Source organism: Phacochoerus africanus, chromosome 2 (genome assembly GCF_016906955.1).
Source record: "Phacochoerus africanus isolate WHEZ1 chromosome 2, ROS_Pafr_v1, whole genome shotgun sequence".
Lineage (NCBI taxonomy): Eukaryota > Metazoa > Chordata > Mammalia > Artiodactyla > Suidae > Phacochoerus > Phacochoerus africanus.
Genome location: NC_062545.1, coordinates 146,197,080 through 146,212,719, shown reverse-complemented (window position 1 = coordinate 146,212,719; position 15,640 = coordinate 146,197,080). Strand labels below are relative to the sequence as shown.

General features: G+C 44.7%; 1 protein-coding gene across 2 annotated transcripts in view; it reads right to left on the bottom strand.

Moving 5' to 3' along the window:
- Positions 1 to 15,640, bottom strand: part of MTMR10 (myotubularin related protein 10) — a 47,756-nt gene that overhangs the window by 5,558 nt on the left and 26,558 nt on the right. For both annotated transcript variants that reach the window (XM_047766870.1, XM_047766869.1), the window contains exons 7-14: positions 11,979 to 12,147; positions 10,549 to 10,636; positions 10,383 to 10,471; positions 8,106 to 8,236; positions 6,612 to 6,681; positions 5,672 to 5,742; positions 3,957 to 4,126; positions 2,435 to 2,605 (exon numbers count right to left, since the gene is read on the bottom strand). In XM_047766870.1, coding sequence (XP_047622826.1) covers positions 2,435 to 2,605; positions 3,957 to 4,126; positions 5,672 to 5,742; positions 6,612 to 6,681; positions 8,106 to 8,236; positions 10,383 to 10,471; positions 10,549 to 10,636; positions 11,979 to 12,147 — 959 coding nt within the window. The remainder of the gene's footprint in view (positions 1 to 2,434; positions 2,606 to 3,956; positions 4,127 to 5,671; positions 5,743 to 6,611; positions 6,682 to 8,105; positions 8,237 to 10,382; positions 10,472 to 10,548; positions 10,637 to 11,978; positions 12,148 to 15,640) is intronic.

The following is a 15,640-nucleotide window of genomic DNA, read 5'->3' as shown; positions in this document are numbered from 1 at the left end:
AGGCCCGGCCATGGGCAGTGTGGCCTGAGACCAGGTAGGAGATGGTTAAATTAACTGATGACCTTGGGCACTTCACATTTTCTAATTCAAGCAAATACAACTTAGCTCCTTAAGCACCAAATACATTAACGATTTTTTTCAGTTGTCTGAAATTTCACCATATATATGCAAGGATAAAAATCCATTTGCTTTAGAAAATAGTGTTATTAAGAGCTGAAATCTAGTGAAATATAAACCCCAACCTGTTCTAAGAGTCCTTATGAGTATGTAAAAACAGTCATCTTTTTGTAAAGTGAAAACTAAAAATATTTATCTCCATGAAGTTCAGATTTTGCACAAATAGGCTCTGACCACTAGTGTGAGGTGGCTTCAGAGCAGACAGAGGAAGCCCTTTCCCGTGGCTGTGTGGAAGGACTGAGAACAGTGCTAGAAGTCAGACCCTCAGGTCAACGCCAGCACCCCAGAGACACATGAGCAGCACTGATGGCTCCCAGGCCTGCTGTGAAGTCAAATCTCAAAAGTAAAGGGCTGAGGGAGTGAGGGATTTGTGTACTTCCTGAAAAAGGCATCTGAAAAAAGCCAAATTAAAGAAACATGACACCAGAGCATGGGGCAGGGAAAGCAGATGCTACACATTTGTTTTTTCTCTCCTTAAAAAAATTTTTTAAGTGAAAGTATAGTTAGCTGACTTACAGTGTTGTGCCAGTTTCTGCTGTATAGCAAAGTGACCCAGTCACACATATTTACATTCCCTTTCTCACGTATCTTCCATTGTGTTCTATCCTCACAGACTGGACACAGTTCCCTGTGCTGTACAGTAGTCTCACTGCTTATCCATTCTAAATATAATAGTTTGCATCTACTAACCCAAATATCCAGTTCAAACATACTTAACCTTTATTACAGTGGAGAAGTCTATGTGCGAACATACCCTGGCCCACCCAGCATCTGGCCAGGGAGCAGGGGTGAGGAGTGAGCTATCACCTGGCCTCCTGAGCCCTTGGTGCAGGGGCTCGCCCAGCAGCTGCGGTCCCGGGGCCTTGTGTTTTACAATGAGTCGAACGAGGCTCTTTGATCTCCTGGCCTCATGTAAACCTGGAAGGCTACTGCGTGAGTGTGCACCATGCATGGCTGATGCCCAGGGCAGTGAGAGAAGAAAAGAAAGCCAAGGGCAGGCAAACACAATACCCTGTGAAGGAGACAGGAAGAGGAGCCCCTCCAGCCCCATCTGTTTTATGGACAAGCAGTGTCCCCACCTCAGGAACCCCTGACCTGATTACTTGTCTGAGTACAGCAGGAAGAGAGGTTATAGTCTTTCAGGGAAGCACAGGACGTATTTTTATAGACTTCCTTTCCAAACCGTCCAACCAACACACCCCATGCCAGCGCCGAGTGTTCTGGAGGGCAGCTGAGACTTGGCTCCCCACACTGAAGTGACCTGCTCTGCCACCCTCTGGACCCCACTCCTGCCTCTCCAACAGTTTCAGGCCCCATCCTTTGCTGTGGGACGTTCCTCACAAGTGGGTTCCCTGATTTGACCATCTGAATCAAGCCACCTCTTACACGGCCAGCGCATTTCTCCTTTACAGCCTCAACCCAAACGTGATTCTGCAAGACAACTGGCTGGTGCTTCTGTTCACAGCAGGTCTGTCCTACCACTGTCAGATAGGTGTTTATGAGTGAGAAACCCAGGCTCAGCATCTTCCCAGTCCCGGGCCTGAGGGCCCCCAGATGGCCCACAAGAGTGGTCCTTTCTGCTTTTCTCAGTGGTCACTGCAGCATTTACTGGCCAGTCTTGTTGTTTCAGATGTGGGTGAACAGAACTTGTGGTTCTGAAAGGCTCCACCAAGGGCAACCAGAAGCTAGTTTCAGGTTTGGCTTGAGACCCTTCTTCGTCATGTTCTTCTTCTAGGTCAACAAATGGCAACTAGAAGCTGATGGTCCTATGTAAAAGTGACTGCCATGCAGCAGGTGGGGTTCTGAGGGCACCTGAAGCAGTAATACAATCATGCCTTCATTTCATCTCTGAGATTCCTTCTCCACAGAACTCTTCAATAATTCGCTCTGCACATATTTTATTCCACTGACCCAGGAAATAAATGTCCTCAAATAGGAGCTTATTGATTACCCATTCAGATAGCCCAAATGTGAAAATAGAAAGACAAAAGCACAACATTTAAGGTGGTTACACTAAGTTACATCTTTAAATTGGCTTATTATGAACAATATGCATCAGAGAAAAATACATAAAAACACTCATAAAAATGAAACAAGTTCAAGGTCCTAGATTTTTCTGTCTTTAGATTATTCCTTCAGAAACCGCAGCTTAAAATGGAAACTAAGACAGTTTTAAATACACAGCTAATTGTACTTCAATGCTATCTCAATAAGGTTGTAAAAAATGGCCATGGAGCCCCAGCTGCAGCTCACTTACTGTGCTCTGCTTCACACGCTGGTGAGGGGAGTTGAAGAGGAAAGTGCCAAACAGGGGCACGCGGGTGCTGTCATGCAGCACGGCCAGGTAGGTCTCGGAGAACTCAAAGGCTGCCGGGTACTGCTCTAGCAGCTGCCACACGGCATCCAGGAACAGCAGAAACAGGGGAGCCTGGCAAACACACATGGGAATGGGGTTACTTAATGTTTTCCTGCTAGTTGTCCATGTTTATTTCCCAATTTCTTGCTGATATGAAGAAAGAGGTTAACAGAAAAACAGCTAGGCCTGAACACATGGCTCTGAAGCTGAGCTAAGGATACATGAACAGATGAGACAGAGCTGGGTGGTAACACACGTCACAGCCTTTCTTTGCCTGAATAGTATGCCGAGCTAAAGTGTCAAGTAAATAGATGGGCAGGGTGCCACTGTATGAATTGGGGGACACTGAAATATATGTTTAGGCCGATCCTGGAACTAATTCTTTACAACAATTAAAATGCAACAAACAAAAATCCCCTAAAAAGACTTTAGCTTTTGGTTGACCCTGCAGGCTCAGCATTTGGAAAACCTTCTGGAGTTTGAGGAAATAGTTGGCACTGGCCACTGGATTACATGCTCTTCAGGACAGCAGTGGATGACAGCTAGTGTCCTGCCCAGCGCATCCCAAGGAGTCCAGCGCCTTAACAGTGAGGTGTTCCCTGCCAAGGTCTCCTCAGATGATGATAGTCTGTGTTAGTCACTAGACACCCTGAGTCACACTGCTCTCTCAAACAACCCTCACTGTTAGTGGCTTGCAGGGCCTTTCCCAGCTTCACTATGGACCCAAGACAGCCACCAACCCACAGCTGTTACAAAGATGTCCCTCTCAAACTTTCCACTCCTAACACATGTGCCCCATTTTAAGAAGCTATGATATTCCAAGACTGATTTTTCAAAGTAGCTCATGTGCTAGTTGTCTACTTTGCTAAAGCATTAAGCATTTCTTCCTTTTTTTTTTTTTTTTTCTTTTTTAGGGCTGCACCCAAGGCATATGGAGGTTCCCATGCTGGGGGTCAAATTAGAGCTACAGCTGCCAGCCTACACCACAGCCACAGCAACTCGGTTCTGGAGTTCCATTTGCAACCTACACCACAGCCCATGGCAACGCCAGATCCTTAACCCATGGAGTGAGGCCAGGGATCGAACCCGCATCCTCATGGATACTAGTCGGATTTGTTTCCACTGTGCCACAACGGGAACTCCAACACATTTCTTTAAGCAGTTTTCAACTGAAGAGAAATTCAATAGACAACTTTTTAGAAGTTTACATACATAGTTAAGAAAATCTTCCTAAGTATCTCAACTTGGACTCTAATCTATCAATCAGTCTTAGACTAAGGAAGCTAAGATATACTGCAATACAATGTAGATGCAATATTTAAAATGCCTCCTTATCTCTTATGGAGGGAACATCTCTTCACATAATGACAGGTTTTATCTTGTGTACATTTAAGGACTGACAATAGCACTAAGATCTTGTTACCTCCTTCTCCGATCTCTTTAAGTGGTTGCATCTATCCAGGAAAGGGTATCCTGCCATGACCCACTCTTTCTGTATCAGACTCTGAAATCCAGCAATTGTTCTAAAATAGGGATCCAGCATCACTTGAATGAGAGAAGCTACAACGCAGCTCAAGTCTCTTCCCTCCTCCTCTGTCAATAAAATGGAAAGAAAAAGATTAGCACGTTGAAAAATGACGAGAGAGAAAGTGAAGGAAAGGCAAAGTATTCAGTACTCTGTGCCTAGGCTGCCCTCAAAATCATCCATGTTTGGAGATTTTATTCAGATCCAGCAACTCTAAAGTATTATAGACTTTTATTTACTTACTTATTTATTTTTTTCCTTTTTAGGGCCATACCCGAGGCATACAGAAGTTTCCAGGCCAGCGGTCTAATCAGAGCTACAGCTGCCAGCTTATATGCCACAATCACAGCAATGCCAGATTCAAGCCTCCTCTGCGACCTACACTACTCATGGCAACACGGGATCCTTAATCCACTGAGTGAGGCCAGGGTTTGACCCCTCATCCTCACAGATACTAGGCGGATTTGTTACTGCTGAGTTATAACCAGAATTCCATACACACTTTTTTTTTTGGTCTTTTTAGGGTCACACCTCCAGCATATGGAAGTTCCCAGGCTAGGGGCTGAATCAGAGCCCTAGCTGCTGGCCTACACTACAGCCAAGTAAATGGATAAATAAAACGTGGTATTTACAAGACTGGTACACTCCTCAGAAATAAAAAGAGACAAACTGCTGCGACATGCTATGTGAAAAAACTTCAAAAACATGTATAGGAGATGAAAAAAGACCATACACTGTATGATTTCATTTAGAGGAAACATCCAGAAAAGGCACATCTAGAGACAGAAAGCAGGTTAGTGGTTGCCTAGGGTTAGGAAACAAGGAATCTTTCCAGGGTGATGGAAAATTTCTAAAACTGGACCCTGTCTATTTACTAAAAATTATGGAATCACGCATTCAGTACAGGTAAATTCTATAATATATAAACTACACCTCAAGAAACTACAAAATACATCTAAAAAATGTTAGTAGAATGCAGGCTCAGTATCTCTTCTGAGGCATTTTATGTTACAACAACTGCACAAAGGAATGTGTGAAGTAGGGTTTGGCAACAGGATGAGAATCCCCACGGCTGAGAGAGAGGTCACTGGAGGGCTGGGCTCTGTATGCATTTGCAAGTTACACTCCAAATGCATCGGTTAAGCGTTTCTTTTTGCGTTTCTTTTTTTTCCCCCCTAAGGCTTGTTTTTTCACATGACTTTGTTAAAGCCAGTTAAATGTGGCAGTTGGTAACCATACTTCTGTAAGCTTCAGTAGCAGAGCATATTCATAAACTATGCAATGTGAATATATTATAAAATCAGGTGGTTCATGGTTTATTAAACTTCATCTGTAAGCTTAAAAATTCTACTAGCTGTAAAGTTACTTGACATACAATTATCCTTTGCTTAAATGAAAGATTTTCTCCATATATAGGACAAATATTGTGACTCCTTTCTCTTCTTCTACCAAGGATTCTGTGTCACTATTTTATTCTAATGATATGTGGGGTCTGTAGTGTACGTGATGGCACTGCAGTAAGTAAGAGGTAGCTAAGATGCATGTAATGTCTTGACTGCGGATCACAGTCAAGCTGGCTGGCACAGGGACCAGTGTGTTCTATAATGAATTACCTTGTAGGACTACAGACAGACGTTTGCTTTCTAGCATGTACACAAGTTCTGCTGAATGTTTAAGGAATGCCCTGGAAAGAGAAAGGGAAAAATATTGTTAAAAACAAAATTTCCACTAGAAATATTTTTTATAGTACTTGAAATCAAGCAAATCTAACCTTTCACTACACGCATTTGTATTCTCTATAACCTTTCTGAATTTCCTCAGTATTTATATGATTCATCAAGTATATTTTGACCTTATCAGGGAAATTCATTAACCTTTTATATAAATAAATATGTTGATTTATGTGACATTATTTTTTTTTTTGTTTTTCCCTGGGCCACATGGAAGTTGCCAGGCCAGGGGTCGAACTGAAGCTGCAGCTGCCAGCCTACACCATAGCCATGGCAATGTGGGATCAGAGCCATGTCTGCAACCTACGCCACAGCTCACAGCAATGCTGTATCCCCAACCTACTGATCGAGCCCAGGGATTGGATCCACATCCTCATGGATACCAGTCAGGTTGTAACCCACTGAGCCACAACGGGAACTCCCTACATGACATTCTTGATATCAACAAACTACAGACAGAGATGGTATCAGTGATTTTAGGGATGGTGAGGGGATGTGGGGGGTGTGGGCGTAGGAGGGGGCCTTTGGTGATGGAGCAGCTCCGACTGTGACGGGGGTCATGTGAACCTAAACACATGAGGGGCCATGCATGCATGCACACGTGCGAGAGCAGGTATAAGGTGGTGAGGTCTGAGTCAGGCCTGTAGTTTGTATTACTGTTGAGGCCCTGGTTGCGAGAACTGCAGTCTAGTTATGTGAGATGTTACCACTGCGGGAGGCTGGGTGAGGAGTGCATGCTTCTCCACAGTATGTTTGTACCTCCTGTGACTCTGTAATTATTTCAAAAAAAAAAAAGTTAAAAAAAACGAGCACCTGTACCAACCTTACATATTCTAACCACCGTGTATTTTCCAGTGAAGACAGCCATTTCTCTTCAGTTTCTTCAAATGGTTCTATAATTGATAATTATATATATATATCATCACACATACATCTAAAATTTTTACACTTCTTTTAAGCTGAAATTTTCATGATCAAATTCAGTTAGGTGACATATCACAGTTTGTAATATTTAAAAGCTGACTTTAAGAAACTGTTATGCACTTTTACTTAATAATATAAACATTTAACAATATAGGTTACAATTGTATAAAAAATGAGACAAAGTATTCCCCCAGGTCTTCATCCCATCTCTGGCTCTCTAGGGAGATCTTGGGGAGACTGGCCAATCTGCCTTCTAAGGGCTACTGATTCTGGCCCTCCCTCCTCAGCTTCCTCACTGCAAGCCTCACCCTCCCCACCTCTCCCAGCTCCCTGCTGCCAGTGCTGCCTCCCGGCGCACGGTTTATGTGGCCTTGATGGGTGACTGCTGCAGGAAAGGGGACACCTTCCTGGCAGGACTTGTACTGCCCTGCCCAATCATGTCCTGGACCGTTTCAAGGAGCCTCTCACTTCACAAACCCCATGCTTCAGTCACATCCACTGACTGGATGACTGAAAGACACAGTCACTGTGGTGTTTTGTTTTTGTTTTTTTTAAGGCTGCACCTATAGCATATAGAAGTTCCCAGGCCAGGGGTCAAATGGGAACTGCAGCTGAAGCCTATGCCACAGCCACAGCAACGCCAGATATGAGCTGCATCTGCAACCTACACTGCACTTGTGGGAACGCCGAATACTGAACCCACTGAGCCAGGCCAGGCCGCACCCTTGATGATCCCTGCTATGTTGGGTTCTTAATCTGCTTAGCTACAACAGGAACTCCACTGTGTTTTTTAAACACAACCCCTCCCAGCTCTCCTTCCAGGCAGCACCCACCCATCACTCTGGCCCCCACCATGGCTGTTTCTCCCGCCACCTGGTGACCAGGGGCTCTCTCTGTACACACTTCAAGGAGGAACCATTTTACACTGAAGATGCTTTCATGTGACTCACAGGGCACATTGAAAGCACCTGATATGTGAGTGTTCAAACAGACATAATGGAACTCTGAGGCTGCACAGATTATAACAAGGCATTGTCTGAAAATCTTATCAAGTTATGTAACTCAAAATATACCTGCATACACTAAAATTTTAGTAAGTTTGTCTGTAAGGTGGAATGCTGTTCTACTTAGCAGACACTTTTATAAAAGTAGCTGACCATGATTTGAAAGTGATTAATTGCTTCACCTTTTCCTTCAAAAGTAAAAGTAGCTTAAACTTCACTTTCTAAGAGCTTCTAAAATTCTCATAAAATAATTTGTGCAGGTATTTCAACAAGCCTCTACTTAAATATATCTACTTCTAAATTTTTAAGTAATTACACTTTTTCTGGCATGCCTCATATATAATACCCCCATTCACTATTTACATGTATAAAATAAAAAATGAAATTACCATTAACGCATAGTTGCTTAAGTTTTACAAAAGCCGCCTGTATTTCTTGGATATTGGGCAAGGTCTTATCCAAGTCTGATTTGTAAACGTCACTTCTCTGTGGATGACTTTTAGTTATCGCATTACAAATCCTAATAAAGACAAAATCTTTTAGTCACTATTCATTCATTTAGTGAACATACATTTCTGAACACCTACTATGAGCCAAGGCAGTCTCTGAGGGCTGGGGAGGGAGAGAGGAACAAGATAGGCCAGGGCTCAGCCTCTGTGGAGCTTACACTCTATGGTGGTTGGGGGTGGGTGAGAAAGTAACGGGCTGTGGGGTCACGAGGTCAAAAAAACTCCTCTGTGAAGATGATACTGAAGATGAAACCCAAAAGACCAGGAGCTGTGCAAAGACCTTGGGGAGGAGTTCCAGGCAAGGGATGGCTGGGGGGAGGTCCTGTGGTGGGACACACACCTGGCTGCTGGGGAAACCAAGAGAAAGCCAGAGGGGCTAAGATGGCAAATCTGAGGAAGGAAAGAGGGGAGGTGAGGTTGAAGGACAAAGAGAATCTGTCCTGATTATGAAGAACAAAATAGAGACACAGAAGGAAGTAAAATAATTCTTAGCTTAATGAATTAAAAAATTAAAAAACTGCCACCAGTTCTAAGGTTTCATAGTTAACAGTGCTGCAGCAACATTTCTGACCCAGCACTCAATCAGTGGACATGTCAGTATAGACAATGCAGGACAAGGTAGGACTGAACAGTTAATTAACTGTGTGGTTACGATAAAATTTAAATCCACACGAGAACGTGGCCTTGTGTGGACTCTGGTCACCCTCCTTTCCGGAAAACTGCAGGGTCATTTGGGGGTCACTTGGGGGTCACTTCAGCAAATATGCCTTCGTCATGGAAGCACTGTGGAAAAAACATGCCATCTGACTATACTAATAACAGACGGTGGTACACCATTTCTCAGACTCTCTGAGCCTGTTTTCTAAGATCTTTTTCTTTGTTCCTCATTTACTGGACAAGTACTGAATATTCAATACTGCAGGTATTTCCTGATGTTGAACAGAACTGAACAATGGTGTATAAACAGACACAATCCCTTCAACCTCACGGTCTTGTAAGGACAGACAGTAATCAGACATAACATACACATACAATGAGAAGCTGAGGTAAGCATTAAGGAGAAAAATCAGAGCTACAGAGAATGTGTAACTTAAGGGACCAATCTGACTTGGGAGATGAGGGTACTCTTATCTTAAGGAAGTGATGTTTGAATGGAGATGCAGAGGATGAGTGGTGTGCAGGCATGCAGAATGTGCCCAGAAGAGATGGGGTGCTGGGAAGAGATGTGAGGGAAGACAGGAGGGCCCCTCCGACACCCTGGCAGAGGTGGAGCTGGGGCAAGCTTCCTGAGAAGTGAAGGGACAGAATCCTACCATGGCCTGGATAAGGGAAGGGAAGTAGAGAGAAGGCACTGAGGATGATCCATGGTTCCTGGGGGATGGCTGGGAGAGGGCAGGGTGCTCATATACTTGAGTTTGGGCTTGAACATGAATTTCAAGGCCCTCTGAGACCTCCACGTGGAAAATGTCCAATCAGACTGGGGATATAAATTTGATAGTCACTAGTGACACAGCCAGAGTTGAGCTTTAGGAAGGGAATATATATGGAATGGGAAGAGGAGGTGGCGTGAAACAAGCTCTAAATCCTGTTTGGAGAGAGGAGCGCAGGCCAGCAGGGAGTGTGGAGGGCAGTGAGGAAGGGGAGCTTCTGGAAGTGGAGAGGAGCAGGAGCCAGGAGTCCAGAGGACTTTCAGAGAGCCTGCCCCACAGTGGGGCTCAAGGGTATGAGGAAGCCCAAGAAAGTCCTCCTACTTCGATTGCATGGAGGTCACCTGGGACTTTGGCGGATAACTTATTTGTGACAGCTAATTAAACCACCATTCTGGCAACTGTGACTTCGAAGACCCAGGACACATGACACCACAAGAAAAAGCTGATTCATCCTAAAGTGTCTCAAACTGGCAACTGTACTTTGAAAATTCATTAAAGCAAGGTGTCAGCAAAGTAAGATCCTCAAATGTCTTATAAATCAAAGAATTAAATTATACTTTGTCTAGCTCAAGTGATAATTTTAATACATTCACATTCTTTCTACACTGGTAATTCTTGTATAGACTATAAGGTGCTTTCCAAATATCCTTTGCTGGTCAGGAGTTTACTGTACTTCTCTGGAACAATCGAAGATGCCACTGACCACCCCCTCACCCCCCCAGATTACCTCTGGTCAACCCTCCTCTGCTGCAGCACATCTTTAACGAGGGCCATGCGCACAAGTGCACTGCCGTTCGAGTGGCTCCAGCACCAGAACTAGGAGAGAAGCAGGGCCTTACTTGACTGGGTAGTTAAAATGGACATCAGTATTAAATCCAATAGATATCACTTACTGGCATCCTTCTTCCAATGAAAGAATGGGAAAAGATCTTTAGATCTTGGTCTGCTAAAGAGCTTGGCACAACAAAGTACTCTGGAAGGCTGCAGAGGGGGAAAAAAAGCAGGTAAGTGGGCAGCTAAGTAGATTAATGTGGGTCCTACTCAGCAGCCATGAGGTGGGCACCGTGGGTGATACTGATGAACCTGGATGTCTCAGTCTGGAGCATGTCCCATGTGGTCAATTATCATAAAAGTTATACTTATGGCAGAGAAAAAATACAAAGGAAGCACGTGAAATATTTTCCAGAATGACTATAATCAAACATGTATGCAATTTCTGAAAACATACTCCTTTGTTCTTCTGACAGGTAAGGAGACACCAGACCCCCAAACCAAGCCAAAAGCAAAGTCACAAATCTACTGAGAGGCTTTAGCTCCCTTCTCATCTCCCTCTTCTAGTTTCCCATCCCACAAAGGCAAGCTGACCCCAGGACACTGATTATTGAGCAGTTACTACCAGATGGACTCACTGCATCTGAAGACTTTTCTTTTCTCTGCTCCACATGGCTGGGCAGGGGGACAGAGGCAGGCCTGTCACATGCTTCTTAATAGGTAACACCCCAGAGCATGTTGCCACAAAGTTTAAATTCAAGCAGAGGCAACAGAAGAAGCCCCTTCCCCAGCACTGCACTCTAAGTTTCTTGTACTTTGTTCTATAACACTGATTATTTGAAAAACTAATGACATTAAAACAGTGCCCCAAACCCAAGAGTACTAAATCATATGAAACAAACAAATTTAAAAAACAATTTCCTGGTCACTTTTGGAGGATTCTAGGGAGCCAGCTCATTCAGGACACTGGTTAAGAGGAAAAAGTAAACAGTTATACTGCCTTCGTTATACAAATGGTACTTCAGGGTACTTGACACCTGCTGAGAGAAAAATCTGATAGAACTGGAAGATGAGCAACAGCAATCCTTAATAAATAATGGATCTGGACAACCATCCTTAGTCCTAAAGAAAAACATTTCCGGCAGTGAAACCCACCATATGAAAGGAGAACTCTGCACTGGACAGAGTAGGCTGACTGCGGCTGGGCCTGCTGCTCAGTCAGCATCACAATGACATCTGGGCCCCAGGTGATGCCAAAGGAGGTGTACAGCCAGCACCACCTAAGGAAACATCCTTGCCTCAAATCTGGAAGCTGAATCTAATTACAGTTGACTCTTGAACAATGCATAAATCATTCATTAAAGTATTATTAAAATGAATATGGGAATAATCTTGTGATGCAGCAGGTTAAGGATACAGCATTGTCACTGCGGCAGCTTGGGGGTGGTAGCATGGGTTCAATCCCCGGCCCTGGAACTTCCACATGCCGCAGGGATGACCAAAAGAGAAAGTTACTCATAGCTGTAAATAACAGTGTCCAAGGTGGACTTACCAAGTGGATATCATGTAGCCCTCGTTAATAGAGCAAACTCTCCACCCTGAGGCACCTGTCCTCTTCACTTCTCTGTCCCAGTCCGAGTAAGTTTCAAACAGTGGGGTTCTCTGGTTGCTGCCCAGGCTGCCGCCCCCACCTCCCGAGGGCACTCCGTTAATGCTGCTGGCTGTAAGAAACAGCAGTGTTATTCATTCTGTTCTAATAGCTGCACCTGTCCAGCAGCCCTGTCCTCCCTCCCTGCCTCCTGTCACAAATGCTGTGCCCTGGTGTCTCTGCCTGTGGTCTCCCCAGTCTCTCTAGACCTGCCCCATCCATCCCCAAAGTCCTAGAGAAGGGGCAGCCCTCCTCCTCTCTGGGGAAACTCATCCCCACCCTGTGGCACCTTCAATACCCTGTCCTCCCACAGGTTCTATTTCCAGCGCCTTCAGTCACCAACTGACAAACTTGGTTTTGAAAAGACTCACGTGAGAGAGCACACTGGCCCACTCTTGCTACTACCTGTATGTCCTCCCTCTTCCTCTTCCTGACTGCCTTCTGAAATGGTGAGCGATGCCTGTTGCTCTGTATTATTTTCTCCTTACCTTTCAACTGTCTGCTATCCTTCTAAGGAAACCACTAATGAGCCTCCCTCACCCTCTGCCCCCAACTATGGCCAAGTCACTGCTATTTTCTCCACAAGTGTTTTCTGGAGAAATGAATGTACCCAACTATCACCTCTGTTCTCAAGCTGCCCGACTCTTTCTTTCATCTTTCTAATACTGACTTTTCAACCCTTGCCTATGTATGACTCACTATGACATTCCTGGTCTCCTACCTCTACGCAATTTTTCTTTGATGAGTTCACATGGATTCTACCAGTGCTGGTCCCACTGGAGACTCAGCAGAACGCCTAGACCAGCTCTACCAGTGCTGGTCCCACTGGAGACTCAGCAGAACGCCTAGACCTGAACTTTCTCAGCAAGGAGCCTTCTCTACTTGGGAAGTGCTGCTACCTGCTGGGGGCAAGCCCACAGCCTCGGGAGGGCCTCAGAGTGACCAGAGACAAAGAAGGTGTCCTCACTGTCAGTATGACTGACCCTTCAACCTGGGTGACAGAGGGCATCTCTCTCTGGCCCAAGATTTCCCTGCCACAGGCTGCGACCATGTCTCAGCTGACACCCTGTTCAGCTACACTCAAACCAGCCTGCAGCTGCCTCTAGACACGCTCCCATGATGCTACCCCGTGCCCCAAGTGTTCGACAGTGCTGACTCTCCAACTGAAACAAAAGGCTGCTCTTCAAGAGACTGTTACGTCCTTTTATTCTCTAACTCCCATTCTTCCTGGTGGCCATGAAAACCCCTCCTCGCCCTGTGACTAGGCCATGTGCCTTCCTACAGACTATTTATTAGACCTGGTGCAAAACATCTATCCTCTGAGAACCTACCACGTGCTGAGGCTTGAAAACTGAAAAATGAGTACAATTTTATCTTCACTTTGAAGTGCTTGTCAAGGGCACTGAGAGGAAGCCCACTCTCACTGAGGACAGAGGCTGGGGTGGGAGGGGATGAGCCAACCAGATGCTGCCAGGCGGCTGGTGAGGAGAAAGGCATGCTGGGCAGAGCAGAAGATATAAAAATGTGGTGTAAATGTACAACAGCGAGAGCAGTAGGATGCAGGCAGTGGTGGGAGGGGCTGGGAAATTAGGTGCGGCTAGGACTTGCAACCTGTGCTCTCCAAAATAGGGGCCACCAGCCATACCTGCTACTTAAATTGAAACTGAAATTTAAATTAAATCAACACTTAAATTCACTTCCTCAGTTGCACCAGCCACATTTCAAGTGTTCAACAGCCACATGTGGCTTGTGGCTTCTATACTGGACAACACAGGTGGCAGAACATTTCCATCAATGACAGCACTCACTACTCACAAGGGTCTCATGTGCCAGCTAGGAATTTTATTTTTTAAGCAGCATCAGAATTACCCAGGGATTCTAACAGAGCTTGTTAAAAATTAACACATTAATTCTAAGCAGGTATCCTGGAATGCCACTCCACCACAGCGTCTGCTCTAGAGTAACAAGCAGAAGATGGGGTGGGGAACTTGAGAGTTGAGACTTCTCTAGAACACAGAACCTACATGGAATTTCCAGGCAATTCCCACTTTATACAAAGTGTTCCAGAGCAACAAAAACCAGAGAAAGATGGAGTTCATCAGGTTAAGAACCCAACATAGTGTCCACGAGGATGTGGGTTTGATCCCTGGCCTTGCTCAGTGGGTTAAGGATGTGGTGTTTCTACAAGCTGTGGTGTAGGTCGTTGATGTGGCTCAGATCTGGCATTGCTACAGCTGTGGTGTAGGCTATAGCTCCGATTTGACCCCTAGCCCGGGAACTTCCATGTGCCACAGGCACAGCCCTAAAAAATCAAAAATACAAAACAAAACAGATACCAGATAAAGCTATTCAACAATAGAAAATCTAAGTAATTCATCATATGGCTGAATTAAAGGGGGAAAAAAGCCCTTGCAAGCGGAGAAAAAAATGCAATACTGTTTAACATGTGCTCGTGACTTAAAAAACAGTAAATTTTAGCAAGTTAGGGATCAAAGAGAATTTACTTAACTTGATAAAGGGTATTTATCAAAAACATGCGGCATCACCCTTTTTACAACCAGAACAGAAACAATGCCTGCTACCATCACCACTCTTCAACACTGCACAGAGGCCCTGGTCACACAACGGGACTACCACCACCACCAAAAGAAAAGTATCAAGAACACAACTGAACTTTGTAAATAGCTGTGTAAATACTCTGGCAGCACACCCTAGGCTGGGAGTCCAGAACCGAATACCTCTTAGTGTTGTGAAGTTACAGACTTTGGTAAGCTGGGCTGAGAACATGCTCCCTGTTTATGACATTGTTCCTCTGGTGAAATGTATAAAGTCTCCAGATGTATCTAAGAACAGACAAGATTTTCTGAACATGAGAGCACGTCTACAGGATCTTGCACTGCTTGCTATCTTCTAGGTTTTGCTTGCTCAGAACTTGCCCACTTCTCACCAACCAGGACCAGGTCTCTCATACACTCTACGTCTTCTTCAGTGACAGCTTGTTATGGGATGTGTAACAAGTACTTGATCTTGCATTAGAGTCAGGCATTTTAATGCTTTTCAGAAAGTCCCAAAGGCACGATGTCTGCAGCCTATTCCACAAGTGGATGACTAATAGGAGCTGCAGCAACAGACGGGCCAAGCCAGTCATCTTAGGAAGATCTGGCTTCCCTGATGGTTACCTGACTAAGATCTGGCACATAAATCCTCAGCCAACTGCAAGTGAAACAAGAGACTGAACGCTCCTGACCTTTGTTATCTTCTGTGACGTGTCAGAAGTCTCATCCCAGACTGAGTTGAAATTATCTCAGAGAGTTTCCACTTAATTAGCCCCCTCCATTTTTAGAATGCCTCAAGCAACAGCAAAATAGTCAACATACAAAAAGAAAGCCTATTACTTTGATGATACTGCAGAAACCAGAAGTCATAAAGAAGGGTGAAGAAGGGAAAAACAGAAATGACATTATTGAGAGGTTCAAAAGAGCTGAGGCAACAAAGTGGTTCAGACAGGAGATTTGGACTTTCTTTGCAGGACAGGGGTGGGGTGGGGTGGGGTAGGGTAGGGTGGA